The sequence below is a fragment of the Solanum stenotomum genome, chromosome 10, assembly GCF_019186545.1.
Source record: "Solanum stenotomum isolate F172 chromosome 10, ASM1918654v1, whole genome shotgun sequence".
Lineage (NCBI taxonomy): Eukaryota > Viridiplantae > Streptophyta > Magnoliopsida > Solanales > Solanaceae > Solanum > Solanum stenotomum.
In genome coordinates this window covers 38,244,588-38,256,829 of record NC_064291.1, presented here as the reverse complement: position 1 = coordinate 38,256,829, position 12,242 = coordinate 38,244,588, and the positions used below count along the sequence as shown (strand labels likewise).

General features: G+C 35.4%; 3 protein-coding genes across 3 annotated transcripts; all 3 read right to left on the bottom strand.

The window, feature by feature from the left end:
• Window positions 1-40: 40 nt before the first annotated feature.
• On the bottom strand, window positions 41-2,836 carry LOC125841711 (serine/threonine-protein kinase Aurora-2). Its single transcript, XM_049520883.1, has 9 exons — window positions 2,773-2,836; window positions 2,282-2,407; window positions 1,817-1,963; window positions 1,627-1,722; window positions 1,294-1,389; window positions 1,107-1,203; window positions 843-960; window positions 420-492; window positions 41-325 (listed from the first exon to the last, which is right to left on the bottom strand). Exons 1-9 carry the CDS (start codon window positions 2,812-2,814, stop codon window positions 224-226), a joined length of 897 nt encoding a protein of 298 aa, XP_049376840.1. The 5' UTR covers window positions 2,815-2,836; the 3' UTR covers window positions 41-223.
• Window positions 2,837-5,001: 2,165 nt separating this feature from the next.
• On the bottom strand, window positions 5,002-6,036 carry LOC125842341 (oleosin Ara h 15.0101-like). The gene has a single exon (XM_049521619.1). It carries the CDS (start codon window positions 5,488-5,490, stop codon window positions 5,068-5,070), a length of 423 nt encoding a protein of 140 aa, XP_049377576.1. The 5' UTR covers window positions 5,491-6,036; the 3' UTR covers window positions 5,002-5,067.
• Window positions 6,037-6,145: 109 nt separating this feature from the next.
• Window positions 6,146-12,036, bottom strand: LOC125842340 (uncharacterized). The gene is made up of 5 exons (XM_049521618.1): window positions 11,823-12,036; window positions 10,638-10,776; window positions 10,421-10,546; window positions 10,236-10,326; window positions 6,146-6,580 (listed from the first exon to the last, which is right to left on the bottom strand). Exons 1-5 carry the CDS (start codon window positions 11,906-11,908, stop codon window positions 6,411-6,413), a joined length of 612 nt encoding a protein of 203 aa, XP_049377575.1. The 5' UTR covers window positions 11,909-12,036; the 3' UTR covers window positions 6,146-6,410.
• Between the last annotated feature and the right edge of the window lie 206 nt (window positions 12,037-12,242).

The following is a 12,242-nucleotide window of genomic DNA, read 5'->3' as shown; positions in this document are numbered from 1 at the left end:
GTACAACATTGAGAAAAAGCAAATGAATACATATCCTTTGTATAGAAACCTCCTTTCATGCAAGGTTTTGAAGATCACAAAGGTTTAACATCTTGGTGTGGTTATGTTACATCACATAATTTTACGATCCAGCTGAGCAAAGATGCTCTTCAGTAAAAAATGAAAACAATTTGTAGTCCGCCACAAAGATTGTGAGAGTAATTGGTGATGTAGTACTCTCTCATCAGCCCTTATAAACGCCTGAAGGATCAGCATTCTGCACAATCCAAGCATGCTCTAGTACCTTTTTCAGGGGCAGACGCTGGGAAGAATCCTTTACAAGCATCTGTATCCCACAAACATGAAATCAAAAGAACAAGTTAGGCCCGAGACTACAAGCTGCTGTATTTCAAAGCATCTCAATTGGATTAGGGGAAAACCTGACTAATGAGGTCCTTGGCTGCTGATGAAACAACTGGTTTGGCAGGAAATTTGAGATCCACTTGCACAATCCTGTCATATACATAGGAAAACCTTGTCAATTACCAGAGACCCACAAGTGTTTAAGCTGGTAATATTATTAATAGTCTCCTGCTATTTCAAACTCATCCATGCAAGATTTAGCTATTGATGGAAGGCTTGAAAATTGTAGTACTTGTGTTCATTATATGGGTAATTCATTGTCATTTCACACTTGTCCATGAGTATTTGAAGTTGAAAAGGAGATTCTGAAAGTAACTAGTGACTAAAGATTTGACAATAGCAGTGTAGGAAAGAATTTACACGTTTTCTAAGAGGGGAATTGTGTACAAAATTGTACTATTTCTTCTGAAGTTAGTCTGCATTTTGGAAGAAAATTTCACCTTCTATATGTGTCCGAGTGTTCCTTTGCTTCAAATGGGGGCATCCCGTACAGAAACTCAAAGCACAGAACACCAAGGCTCCAAATGTCCACACTTGCATCATGCTCTACACTTTCCACTGCAAGTTCAGCAATTAATATATCAGAAAAAATGTAAAAGCAGTGAAAGAAATGCTAAAACATTTGAATAAAACTGCCAACATGTTACATCATATAAAATGAAACCATCATGCTAATGCAACTTTTTGCATATAAACATGCATACCCATCTCAGGTGGCAAATAGTCCAGAGTGCCGCACATAGTCCGTCTTCGATTAAAGGTGTGCACTGACCACCCAAAGTCTGCTATTTTAAGTTCACCCTAACAGCAGAAATATTAAAAATAATTAATTTCAGCTGTCATTTTTCTGCAATGCAGTGTATGCACTGTTTAGCAATTCTAAATCTATACCTGTGCACCAACCAAAAGATTCTCTGGCTTAATATCTCTGTGTATTACGTGCTTCCCATGACAGTATATCAGGGCTCGGGCTAATGATGCAACATACTGCTCCAAGACCCAAGATAAAGAAAAAATAGAGAACTTATTGTCAGTTTGAAAGTAGATGGTGAAGGGCATGAATATAATTAGATACTTTAGGCTATCTAGAATGGGACCACAACAGAAAATTTAAAGAAAAAACTACCCCATCTGCTCATTTACAGACTTCTCTAATTGAAGAAAAGACTACCCTATCTCCAATAATATACGTAAAACTAGTTCAGTAATTCAACAAGAACTCACAGTTGCAGCACGTCGTTCACTGAAATATTTGCATTTCTGCAGCTCCTTATAGAGTTCACCCTTGGCAGCATATTCCAGGATCAAATACACACGTTTCTGCATTAGTAAGTGCTATCATCAGTCTCCTGAAAGTTCTTAAAACCAAAAATTGAGAACAAGCAGCACAGGAGAGGAGGTTACGACAAGTTACCTGGTCATAAAAGTAACCGTAAAGCCTCAGAATATTTGGATGGCGAAGGTGGCTTTGTATTTCAACTTCACGACGAAGCTGATGTTCAACCTGGGACTGTTTTAGCTGGCTTTTGAACAGCACTTTTAATGCAACAATATGATTGCTCTGTTTTCAAGAAACAACTAACCTTAGTATTGGAATGTGATTGTAGAATGTTAAGTCTATCTAATAGAATTCGAAATTTTTTTTTCAAGTCATGTCCATAAGATATCATCCCCAACCTCCCACAATTACCATTAGACGCTATATAAAATTTCTTATCTAGAACCTCGCTCGGTCCTCGAGTATACAGACTAGTACTACCATAGCTGATAACTAATATGTTGAACGAGAGATTCTCACTCGCAAAGCATAAATCCGAGACATTGAAAAAGTAAGTAGCTTTATCAGCCATTTTTAACATGTAAAGCTTTAAGGACTTACCCTTTTCTCCCTAGCTAGATATACATGACCGAACTTTCCTCTTCCAAGAGGCTTCCCAATGTCGAAATCATTAAGTGTCCATCTCTTTTTATCAGCCTCTGATGAAGTCTGTAGAAGTTGAAAATTCTGTAGTCCACATAAAAGATCAGTTAAGTAAAAATAACAATAAAATTCTTATTCTTGTTGTTGTTGTACAGTATATCATCAAAAATCAAATTTGGAATTTTAAAAAATAAATAAATTATACCGGTCATAAAAAATGAACAGAAAAACCCTAATCATATCATAAACCGAGCTGGAATCTCTACAAATCTTCCAAATTAAGGAAGAAAAACTCAAATGAAATCATGCTCGTCCAATGTAAAACCCTAAATTACTCAATAAATTTCAAAAGTTGATGGAATCCCTACACATAATTTGTCAAAAAGCTCGAAATGAAATTTTAAAATAATCAAATCAAAATTCAAAAAATCGTGGATTTGTTTGTTCACCTTGTGTTGTTGTTGTTGTTGGTTCTCCATCGCGATCCCCATCCTCTATATCTATCTAGAGAGAGAAAAAAGAAATGAAAGAAGAAGAAGAAGAAGAGAGTGGACGGCTAAACGGGAAAAAAAAATGAATGGTGAGTTGTTTGAAGTTTTTTTCGATTTGAATATAGAGGGGGGGGACGGGGGACATAATTTCTCTTACAACGGTCATATTTTCGGTAACGTGCCACGTGGACCAATAGCGATACTCTTTTTGTTCAATAAATTCCTTTTTAGAGGAGCGTCTTCAACAATTTTAAAAGGAAAGAGTTTAGAGTTATACAGAAGTCAATTAAAAATATATTTAAAAATTAGTGTGTCAATAAATAGAGTTATTGTATATGCTAGGTGGATGGAAATTTTAGGTACAAGCACTCCTAAAAGTATTTTTAGATAAATATTTAAATTTTGATCTAGTCAATATCTAGGCGTGTTTCGTTAACTATTAGGTGATAGTTCAACTTAGAAACTCACACTCTTGATAATTCAAGTGTGAAACTCAATAAATAGGATAATATAAGTGTGTTTTTTACTATTTAACCCTTAAATTAATAATGCTTCAAACATATAGTTTGGGATTTATATGAATCTTTTATATTATTTTCGTGCTATTTAAGTTATTTTGTTCTACGGTAAATACATTTACTTTTTAACGGAAAATTAGGAGTTATCCAATATTAATTTTGTGCTATTTAAGTTATATTGTATTATTAGTTTAAATACCATATTTATTTTAATTGTCACTTAAAGTTTATTATATCATATCATTTAAATGCATCGTTAGATAACATCGAAATTTTTTATTTCATATAATGATTGATTTGATGTACTTGTTTTTAATTAATCAATTTTTTATTCTTTACCCTACCGTTTTATATCACAATGTATCATCATTCAAATGGTTGATGTATGACATTATTGACATTATGTAAGGCAAAAGACATAAATTACCCCCTAAACTTGTACCCAAAAGTTATTTACACACTTTAACTAATGGGGCGACCTATTACATACCTTAAGTGCATAAAAGAATATTTATTTCCCACTTCCTTCACCCAACCCAGGACATTATGCCTAGAGTGAGAGTCACTCGCCTCCTAGTGAAGCCACGTAATAAAAGACCCCAATCCGATTCATTTGACCCGAACTCGTTTCTTTTCACCCAAATCCGATTTTTTTCACCCAAATCCATTTTATTTTACCCTAGTCCATTTATTTCACCCACCCGTTTCCTTTCTCTAAGAACACCAACAATTGCAGATCGTTCAAGGAAGACCAAATTTGATGGGGAAGTGATCTCTTGCGGAGTTTCAACAACAACAACAATTGCAATTTCTACAACTTCAACAGCAGCAACAAATGATGCTACTTCAACAACAACAGCAGCAGCAGAAGGACTTGGGTTTTATCTCCGTAACGTAAAATCCAGAAGTTATTAGCAGTCTTCTCCAATGTCTCCTCTTTCCCCTGTAGATTTTTTTGTTGCCGCTGCTGCTTCTTCAATTTCATCTAAATTTTCTTTATAAGAATTACCGCGAATCAAACAACTAAAAATTCAAAATACAAAATAGATAGAAACAAATCAAAATGAAAAAGAGAGGAATGAATCAAAATGGAAAAGAGATGAATGAATAATAATGAAAAAGAGTTACCTTTGATTCAAAAGAAGGAGTTTTGAACTATGTTTGAATTTAGGGTTCTTGATTCATATTTTTGGGTGAAAATTTAGGGTTCTTGTTCATTAGGGTTGGGTGGGTGGGTTATATGAAGAGAATGGAAATATAACTGTTGGGTTGGGTTTTTTTAATTTAAAAAAAAAATGACTTTATTAGCGTGTTGACGCGCTCAACTATGTGGAGTGAAACGCACCCTGGGTTGGGTGACGGAAGGGGGAAATAAATATACTTTTATGTACTTAAGGTGTGTAATAAGTCGCCTCATTAGTTAAAGTGTGTAAATGACTTTTGGGTACAAGTTTAGGGGGTAATTTATGTCTTTTGCCCATTATGTAACAACAGAGACAATACAATCTATTTAAATATTATATTTATTAAAACAATACAATACAACAAATATGATACAATACAATATATTATGAAACAATACGTAAAAATCGTTTTTGTAGTTTTAACAGAGATAAAGCTATGCCAAGATCAGTAGGAACAACACAGAGATTCTCTTTTCCCCCTTTATTATTAGGATATTACTGAGTCTTAAGATAAGGTAACACAAATTGCACCTTAATAACATTTGATATAATTAGGCTTCTGTATTCTCCTGGGCCTTGTTCTGCACAAATTGTCCACCCTCTTTAGCTCTTTCCTTCATATCCCAAGTTTTGCTTGCAACCCTCATCCTAACAAAATCAAGTTGGTCTGCAGCATACGGAAGTTGCCCACGAGCTTTCCTATACAACCACAATATTGCAGCTAATCCCCCTATTCCACTCCCACCAGAAAACAAGAAACCAGCAGTGCTCAAGATGAGAATCATCGCAGCTGGAACAAGAATTGGGCTGAACACGACAAGGAATGGGGCAGCAAGGATCAGAAATATAACTGTCCCTGCAAAAGTAAGACTGGACAAGCCTAACAAAGCAGCACCAAGTGTTCCTGCAGCCATGAGCCTCAAGGCTTCGTAATTTGGAGGTGATCCACGGAGTTCTTTCTGCTGATCAGACATGGCTAAAACTTCTAACGATAGAGGTTGTTATACTTTTAGGTAGGAACTGAGAATGAATGCAAAGGACTAGGAGAGTCTTGCATTATATAGTTTTTTTTTGTGATAAAGTGGGGACCCTAAGGACACATGAAAATACAATTGGCATCATCTTCTTGGGTGGTGTGAGACATGAGGGGTCTAGAAAAGTGTGCAGGAGTGATGGGAAGCTTGGCATGAGCCTTTAGTTTTATGAGCATTTAGGATCAAACATTTGGCAGGGGGAGAAGGAAAAGATGGACAAATTGAAAGTAACGTATGATGCATCTCCAGTTCTTCTATAACAAAAAAAAATAGAAGTTCAAATAAAATAAAAACACCAACAAATTGCTTTTTTTAAACAGAAAGGCAAAAAAGACGGCAAGTACAACAAAGAAGGGAAATAAGGAGGAAAAAACTTCAAAATTCTTAACAAGGAATTCATATTATTGTTTAAAATTGAGAAAAGATTCCCGGTTCTACCTCAAGAAAGATAGCAGTATGGGAAAAGTAAGGTGTATCACATGTATCTTGATGCTTCTCCTGGTTCTGAAATAGGGTTAATTCCTTTCCGCTAATAACAAGGGGCACATTTATGAACAGAGGCTACTAGATGTTAATTCACTTTAACAATATCACATGAAAATTTTGCAAGCAGATACTTTATTCAAGCTAGAAAAATGACAGAACAAACTAACTCCATGTTTACAGCCAAGAGAAGGGAAAAGAATACATAAAGAGATGGGGGTTGTGAGAGTTGCATTGAGTAATGACGCAGATCTTAATCATTTGCAATTAACAAAACTACCTTACACCAGTTAGAAAGTTTTCTAATACTTGAGCTTCAAGATCTACTACCCATTGCTGAATGTATGTTACGTCACTGGTGACATACCAGAACATGATCAAGAGTCCTTAGAAATACCATGATTAGCAGCATCTAATCCTTGATTCCTTGGTAGAAGATATGATGGAAGAAATAACGGGATTACAAGTGCCAGTGCCAAGCAGAGCACCACCAGCACTACGACATACCATGCTTGGTGAGGGATGCCAAATAGTAGCTTATCACATACTGCCATGGAAATGCACATAATATTAGCAAGACACTGTGAAGGAGTAACAATTGAAGATACTAACAAATACACAGGCCACAGCTGCCAAAAAGCTTCAGTAAGACAAGGCTGTTGGACGGCAAGCGTATCACGAAACAGGGGTCATAATCATCATGAAAAGCTGTTCATTTGACCATATTCTACATGACAACAGTCATTTTAATGTTCTTAACACCAAAGGGAAAAGGAACAGGAAATCCACGAGCTATCCACAGCTTCACAAATCAAAATTTTACAATTGCAGGTAAGATCACATTGCAGATAGACCAGTATAGAAAAGCAGATATGCAATTGAGCTAAGAAGTTTTCTATTGACTAATACTCCACAATAGTTATTACAATATTTCAACATCAAAGAAAAGAGGGGCACAGTTTAACGAGATACTGGCTGCAATAATACAGAAGTCAAAGCTACATTCTGTCAATGGGTTGGAACAAACCAAAGGACCTCATTCGTCTTCAGATATTATAGCTACAAGCCACTTTTTAGCCTACATTTGCAATCCCTATCATCACAACCAAGAACACAATTGATGACCCAGAGATGTTACAAACATTCAACACAATTCTTTTTATTTGAATTGAATGCCTTGAGTGATATTTTATTGCTTTGAACTGCCTAATTGTGTTTGTTTTGAAGGTGGGTGTAATTGGTACGAGGAATGATTTTCCACTGTTATGTGTCAAAAGCATGCGCAATGAAGCTCAAGATCTCAAGCCCAGAGCAAAGAAACTACAGATTAAATCCATAACGACAAGAAGAGTAGGAAAAGGGAGGGAGAAAGGTGATACAGCGCACTGCATCGTATTAAGCTCAGTGCATCGAGATGGCTTACTGCAACTAGTCGTAAAATTGTCCTAGACAGCAGGACACAATGAATTAAAAAGAAAATCAAACTACCCAAATGCAACATATTAGAACATCAAAGATTAATGCAGTACACAAGTGCATACAAAGTTGCACTGTGAAAAAAGATTTCTTCAGCACAGTGCACTTGATATGTTGAGCGGGAGTATTCCATCAAGCGCTATTCTAACGCCTAGCATTCTTATTTATTTGATTGTTTATGCTTTTATAGAATAGTTAGGCATCGTCTAGGATGAACTTGAGAAAGCATATCTAGGGCTGTTTTGGATGTGTAAGTTCACAAAGGTTACATGCATCACCCCGTTTAGGTGGTGCTTTACTGTCTGTGCTAAGATACAAGGGCATCAACTGTAGACACTGTCTTTAATAGGACAGCACTAGACAACAAATATAGTTGGCAAACTGATACATTACTTGTTAGAAAACAGTATGAATGAAATTTTAATTGTAAGGAAGAAGAAGTCAGAAATCTAGTACCATATGAAAACCAGCCCCGAGAAACTTTTTCATCTAAATCAGAAACTAAAATTGTTCTACTTGATTGACATCATTTTGTTTTGGACAAATAGGAAAAACTCACCTAGTGTTTTTGCCTCTGTGGGTATTGAACCTGAGACCAAAGATTTTCAACCCAATTCATTAACCATTGCTACACCCTTGGGTGCTTTATTGACATCTTTTTAACTTCATATATTTCGCTAAAATATATTTTTTATAGTTTATTTGTCCAAATAAATAGTTCCCTTCTATTGCATTATATATAAAGTATTTTTCTTCATTAGTGACACTCGTGCTTTAAGTACCATAATGGGCTTAAAGCCCCAGTACACTTTGGCCTTTTTCTATGCTTTTCACTTTGACTACTTTGTTTACTAGTTATGGAATCAAAAACTTATTTCAACCACAGGTCCATGAGAGAAGATAAAACACACACCAGTTAACTCTTCTTATTGCTTGAAAAAAAAAACTCTTCTCATTCACATTAGTTTTCAAACCAAGCAAAATTTATTCTGATCGGATAGGCTAATACTAATAATAAACAGAGATACAACTTGAAAGATATAACTACTTAATAGTAAGTTTTGATAAAATGTTAATATCTAAATAAAAATGAGAGAGATCATGGCTGATACAAAGAATGAGCCTCAATTCCTATTATGGTCAGGGGAGGGTTTGCCCACATGCCCTCTTCTCCTTTACTCTAGCAAAGAATTTTTGCTATCGTATTGATGGAGAAATATTAGTCAATCCACTGGCTGACTCACCTTCCAATCTTGTCTCCTTAAACTGCCAGACATGTGAGGGAAGTGGCTTATTTTTTTCCTTGTTAAACTTGGACAAATAGCTCACAAGCCTAAGATTGGTGTGAAATCTGCTAACAAGACTGAAGCTTAAAAGCAACTTGGCTATGCAATACTATGTGGTTACAAACATCAACCTGAATTTAGCTTTTCCTATTGTTTCTACTCCAGATTAGAAATATCTATATTGCTATGATACCTTTACTAGAAAACTGTTCGGAGGCATCTTAAGACAATATATGTGATAGGTGTTGTTATAATAGGATTTGATGTGATCAATTCTATAACCATCCATACCGAATTTTATCTTGCAATTCTCCCTTCTTAAGGAGGCATCATAAAATACCTGCTAAAATTGAACTTCCCAAGACCAACACATCTCCTGAAAGGAGTTTGCTGCTAACCTATAGCTGCAATGGCCACTGGTGACAGCAGCTCAAGGAGTTCTGCAGATCATGGTTCAAAAATTCTCGTCGCCATAATAAACTCTCATCCTATATCATAGAACCTCCACCAAACTAGAACTTTTTAGCATATATCCAGCTGAGCAGTTAAGCCTGTTAAGCATGCACAAGCCTTTCCATCTTTTTTTCCCACATTTTACGTTTCTCGCACCAAATTACGTTTCTTTCTCTTCAAGTGACAAGTAACGGCAATATTTATAGCACATATTAAAATTCTACTTTCTTTTAATAGGATAAATAATAGAAGAATCACCAGACAATGGCAAGAGGCTTCACATGTTCAATGTTCTTCCTTTGACAATCTTATGCAACAAGTCTTAGATCTAATGGGGTCTACTTGAATTTTTTTTTTAATCAACTACTCTACCATTAAATCAACCATCTAGAGGATGCAATTGATTGCAAAAAAAAAATAGTCAAGTCTCCTGATAGCAAAAAACTCCTAGCTATTCAAGGAGCTCACAAAGTTCTAGAGATCTAAAGGACTTGACACGTGGAGCAATATGGGCGATTCATACAGCCGACCCCAATTTGCTTGACATTGGGAATTGTTGTTGTTATGACGTGGTGTATCTGTAAAGCTAACCGACAGCCTAGATAAATTTCAACATTGCATACTTTGACATCTTTCTGTTTGGCATAAATGTGCTTCCTAGATCAAAGAGTGTTATGCGAATACGCCTTTAATTTTGTGAATTCCAATTTATTAGCAGGTGTTCAATTATAGCATTTATCTTTCTTTTTTCATTTTTATGGCAATTGACTCAAAAATACAAGTCATAGGTGAATGTTCTTACTTCCTTCCCACTCTTTTTTTCTGGGGATAAAAAGGAGGCTAAGGTGTGCCTGAAAATTTAGCATTGCCAATTCGCTTCTAAATGATGACAACTTGGGTAACATAATTACTATATTGGCATGAGAGAAGACGATTAAATATGCTAGATGGAACTCTGAACTATCTAAATTAAGGGGAAACGTTTACCTATATTATATATGATGTGTTCCCTCTCCTTTACCCCAGGTATTGCAACAATTCCCTCAGGCTCCACATTTACCAGGACAAACATTTCTCCCTGTGAAAAATTCCATTATCAGTGCCTCTTCAGAGGTAAAAATGAGCAAAAGAATAGATGAGAATCATTATATATCATGCAGACATAACCAAACCTTGTCACCAAGCAATTGAAGACTGTTGTCCGCCTGAAAAATAATCTTTTCAGTATTCAGTAACTTCCTACCAACATTTTGCCCTGAACTTCCTTTACTTAGTTGTAGAGTAAAAGTAGCTGGTATCTGTTATATGTTGAAAAAGTGAAGGTTTAAAGCTTTAAATACCAATAGGGTATAGAAATCTAGTAGTAGGCAAGAATGCAAATGTACATACAGAAGCAGGATATGAGATCTTCACTTCATACCACTTATTGGAATTCAACCCTTGCAGTTCATATAGTCTCGATCCAGATTGTAATGGAAGAGTTTCCTTCATTAGCTCCTGTCCGACTTGCAAAACTTTTATATCCATCCTATAACATTATGAATTTTAGCTTTTATAACATATTTACATTATGCAATTATCTAAAGAACAATTGCAGGTTACTTGGAAAAGGTATACAAATTCTATACCCTGTAACTGAAATCCTTATAGCCTATAGGTAACTATCCATAATAAGCATGGATTTGTAACCTGGAAAGTATACTAAGCTGTTCCGGCCAATTAAATTACATTGACAGGTCAAATTTATGTGTTAAAGTTAAATCCAACAATATATTGCAAAACTCACATGGGGATCTACAATAGCAACAACAACAAACCCAGTGTAATCCCATAGTTGGGGTCCAAGGATAGTAGAGTATATGCAGACCTTACCCCTACCTTCTCAAGGTAGAGAGACTACTCCCAATAGACCCTTGGTTGAATGAACATGAAAAAGAAGCAGCAGTAACATGCAAAAACAATTTCAAGCAAATAATATACAAGGCTAAAAAATAAAAGGTAAATGAAAAGGAGGCAGCAGTAACACGCAGAAACAACACGAAAATAAGATATCAAGCTAAAGAAAAACATGTAGCAATAGAAATCTAAAAATATGTAAAAAACTGAATAATAATGCTAAAACTCCGAGAATGGGAAAAAAACACGTCTGACTTATTACTAACCTTCTATCCTAATCTTTAACCTACACCCTCCTATCAAGAGTCACATCATCAGTGAGCTAAAGTTGTGGCATATTCTGCCTAATCACCTTAGCCCAGGAGTGAATCTAGCACGAATCCCCTCTGTAAAAGCTTATACAATATATATAAGTTACCTTTTCTATTTTTATGTATATATAAAAAAAAATTGAATACACTTAACATAAGAATAGAGGTTAGGTCAGTGGTTTAGGGTATTCAAATTTCAGTTCAATTCTCAATCACTATTATTTCGAACCCCCTTAATGAAAATCTTGTATCGGCCACTGCTTATCTCTATCACTACTCAAGCCAAGAGCCCCCAAAACTCACATAGGGATCTAAATTTTTTCCAAAAAGTAAGGCAAAATTGGATAGTGATGGTAAGAGGACTTACATGTTGCCATGAGTGAATGAGATTGGGTTTAGAACAAGTATGAGAATGAAGAAACAACTAAACAGTGAAGTTGAAAAGCTCCTCATAGTCGTTTGATCTGAGTTTCAATGATGTATTCTGTATATACGCATAAATCCAGACCTCTCAACAGTTGAACCATAAGATTCGTATCAGGTAGAAGAAGGTGAAAGGATTTTCATTCCAATTGAACTGATACGAGAATATAGCCGGTTCTTCGGGTTCAAATGTCACCATTTTTTTTAGTTTTTTTTTAATTATACACTATTTCAGTATTTAGAGCCTGTTTAAATTGACTTAAAAAAAATAACTTTTTAAAGTGCTGGAACTTATTTTTAAAATAAGTAGTTATGTGTTTGAATAAAAGTGTTGCAGTTGAAAAAAAAGTTGTTGATGTGTTTG

Coding starts and splice junctions, on each gene's coding strand:
- LOC125841711 (XM_049520883.1), bottom strand. CDS start 2,814: ATGGGGATCGCGATGGAGAACCAACAACAACAACAACACAAG. Junction 1,723..1,816: donor ACGGTTACTTTTATGACCAG/GTAACTTGTCGT, acceptor TTACTAATGCAG/AAACGTGTGTATTTGATCCT. Junction 1,390..1,626: donor GTGAACGACGTGCTGCAACT/GTGAGTTCTTGT, acceptor GTCTTGGAGCAG/TATGTTGCATCATTAGCCCG.
- LOC125842341 (XM_049521619.1), bottom strand. CDS start 5,490: ATGTCTGATCAGCAGAAAGAACTCCGTGGATCACCTCCAAATTACGAA.
- LOC125842340 (XM_049521618.1), bottom strand. CDS start 11,908: ATGAGGAGCTTTTCAACTTCACTGTTTAGTTGTTTCTTCATTCTCATA. Junction 10,777..11,822: donor TCATTCACTCATGGCAACAT/GTAAGTCCTCTT, acceptor ATAATGTTATAG/GATGGATATAAAAGTTTTGC. Junction 10,547..10,637: donor AGATCTCATATCCTGCTTCT/GTATGTACATTT, acceptor AACATATAACAG/ATACCAGCTACTTTTACTCT.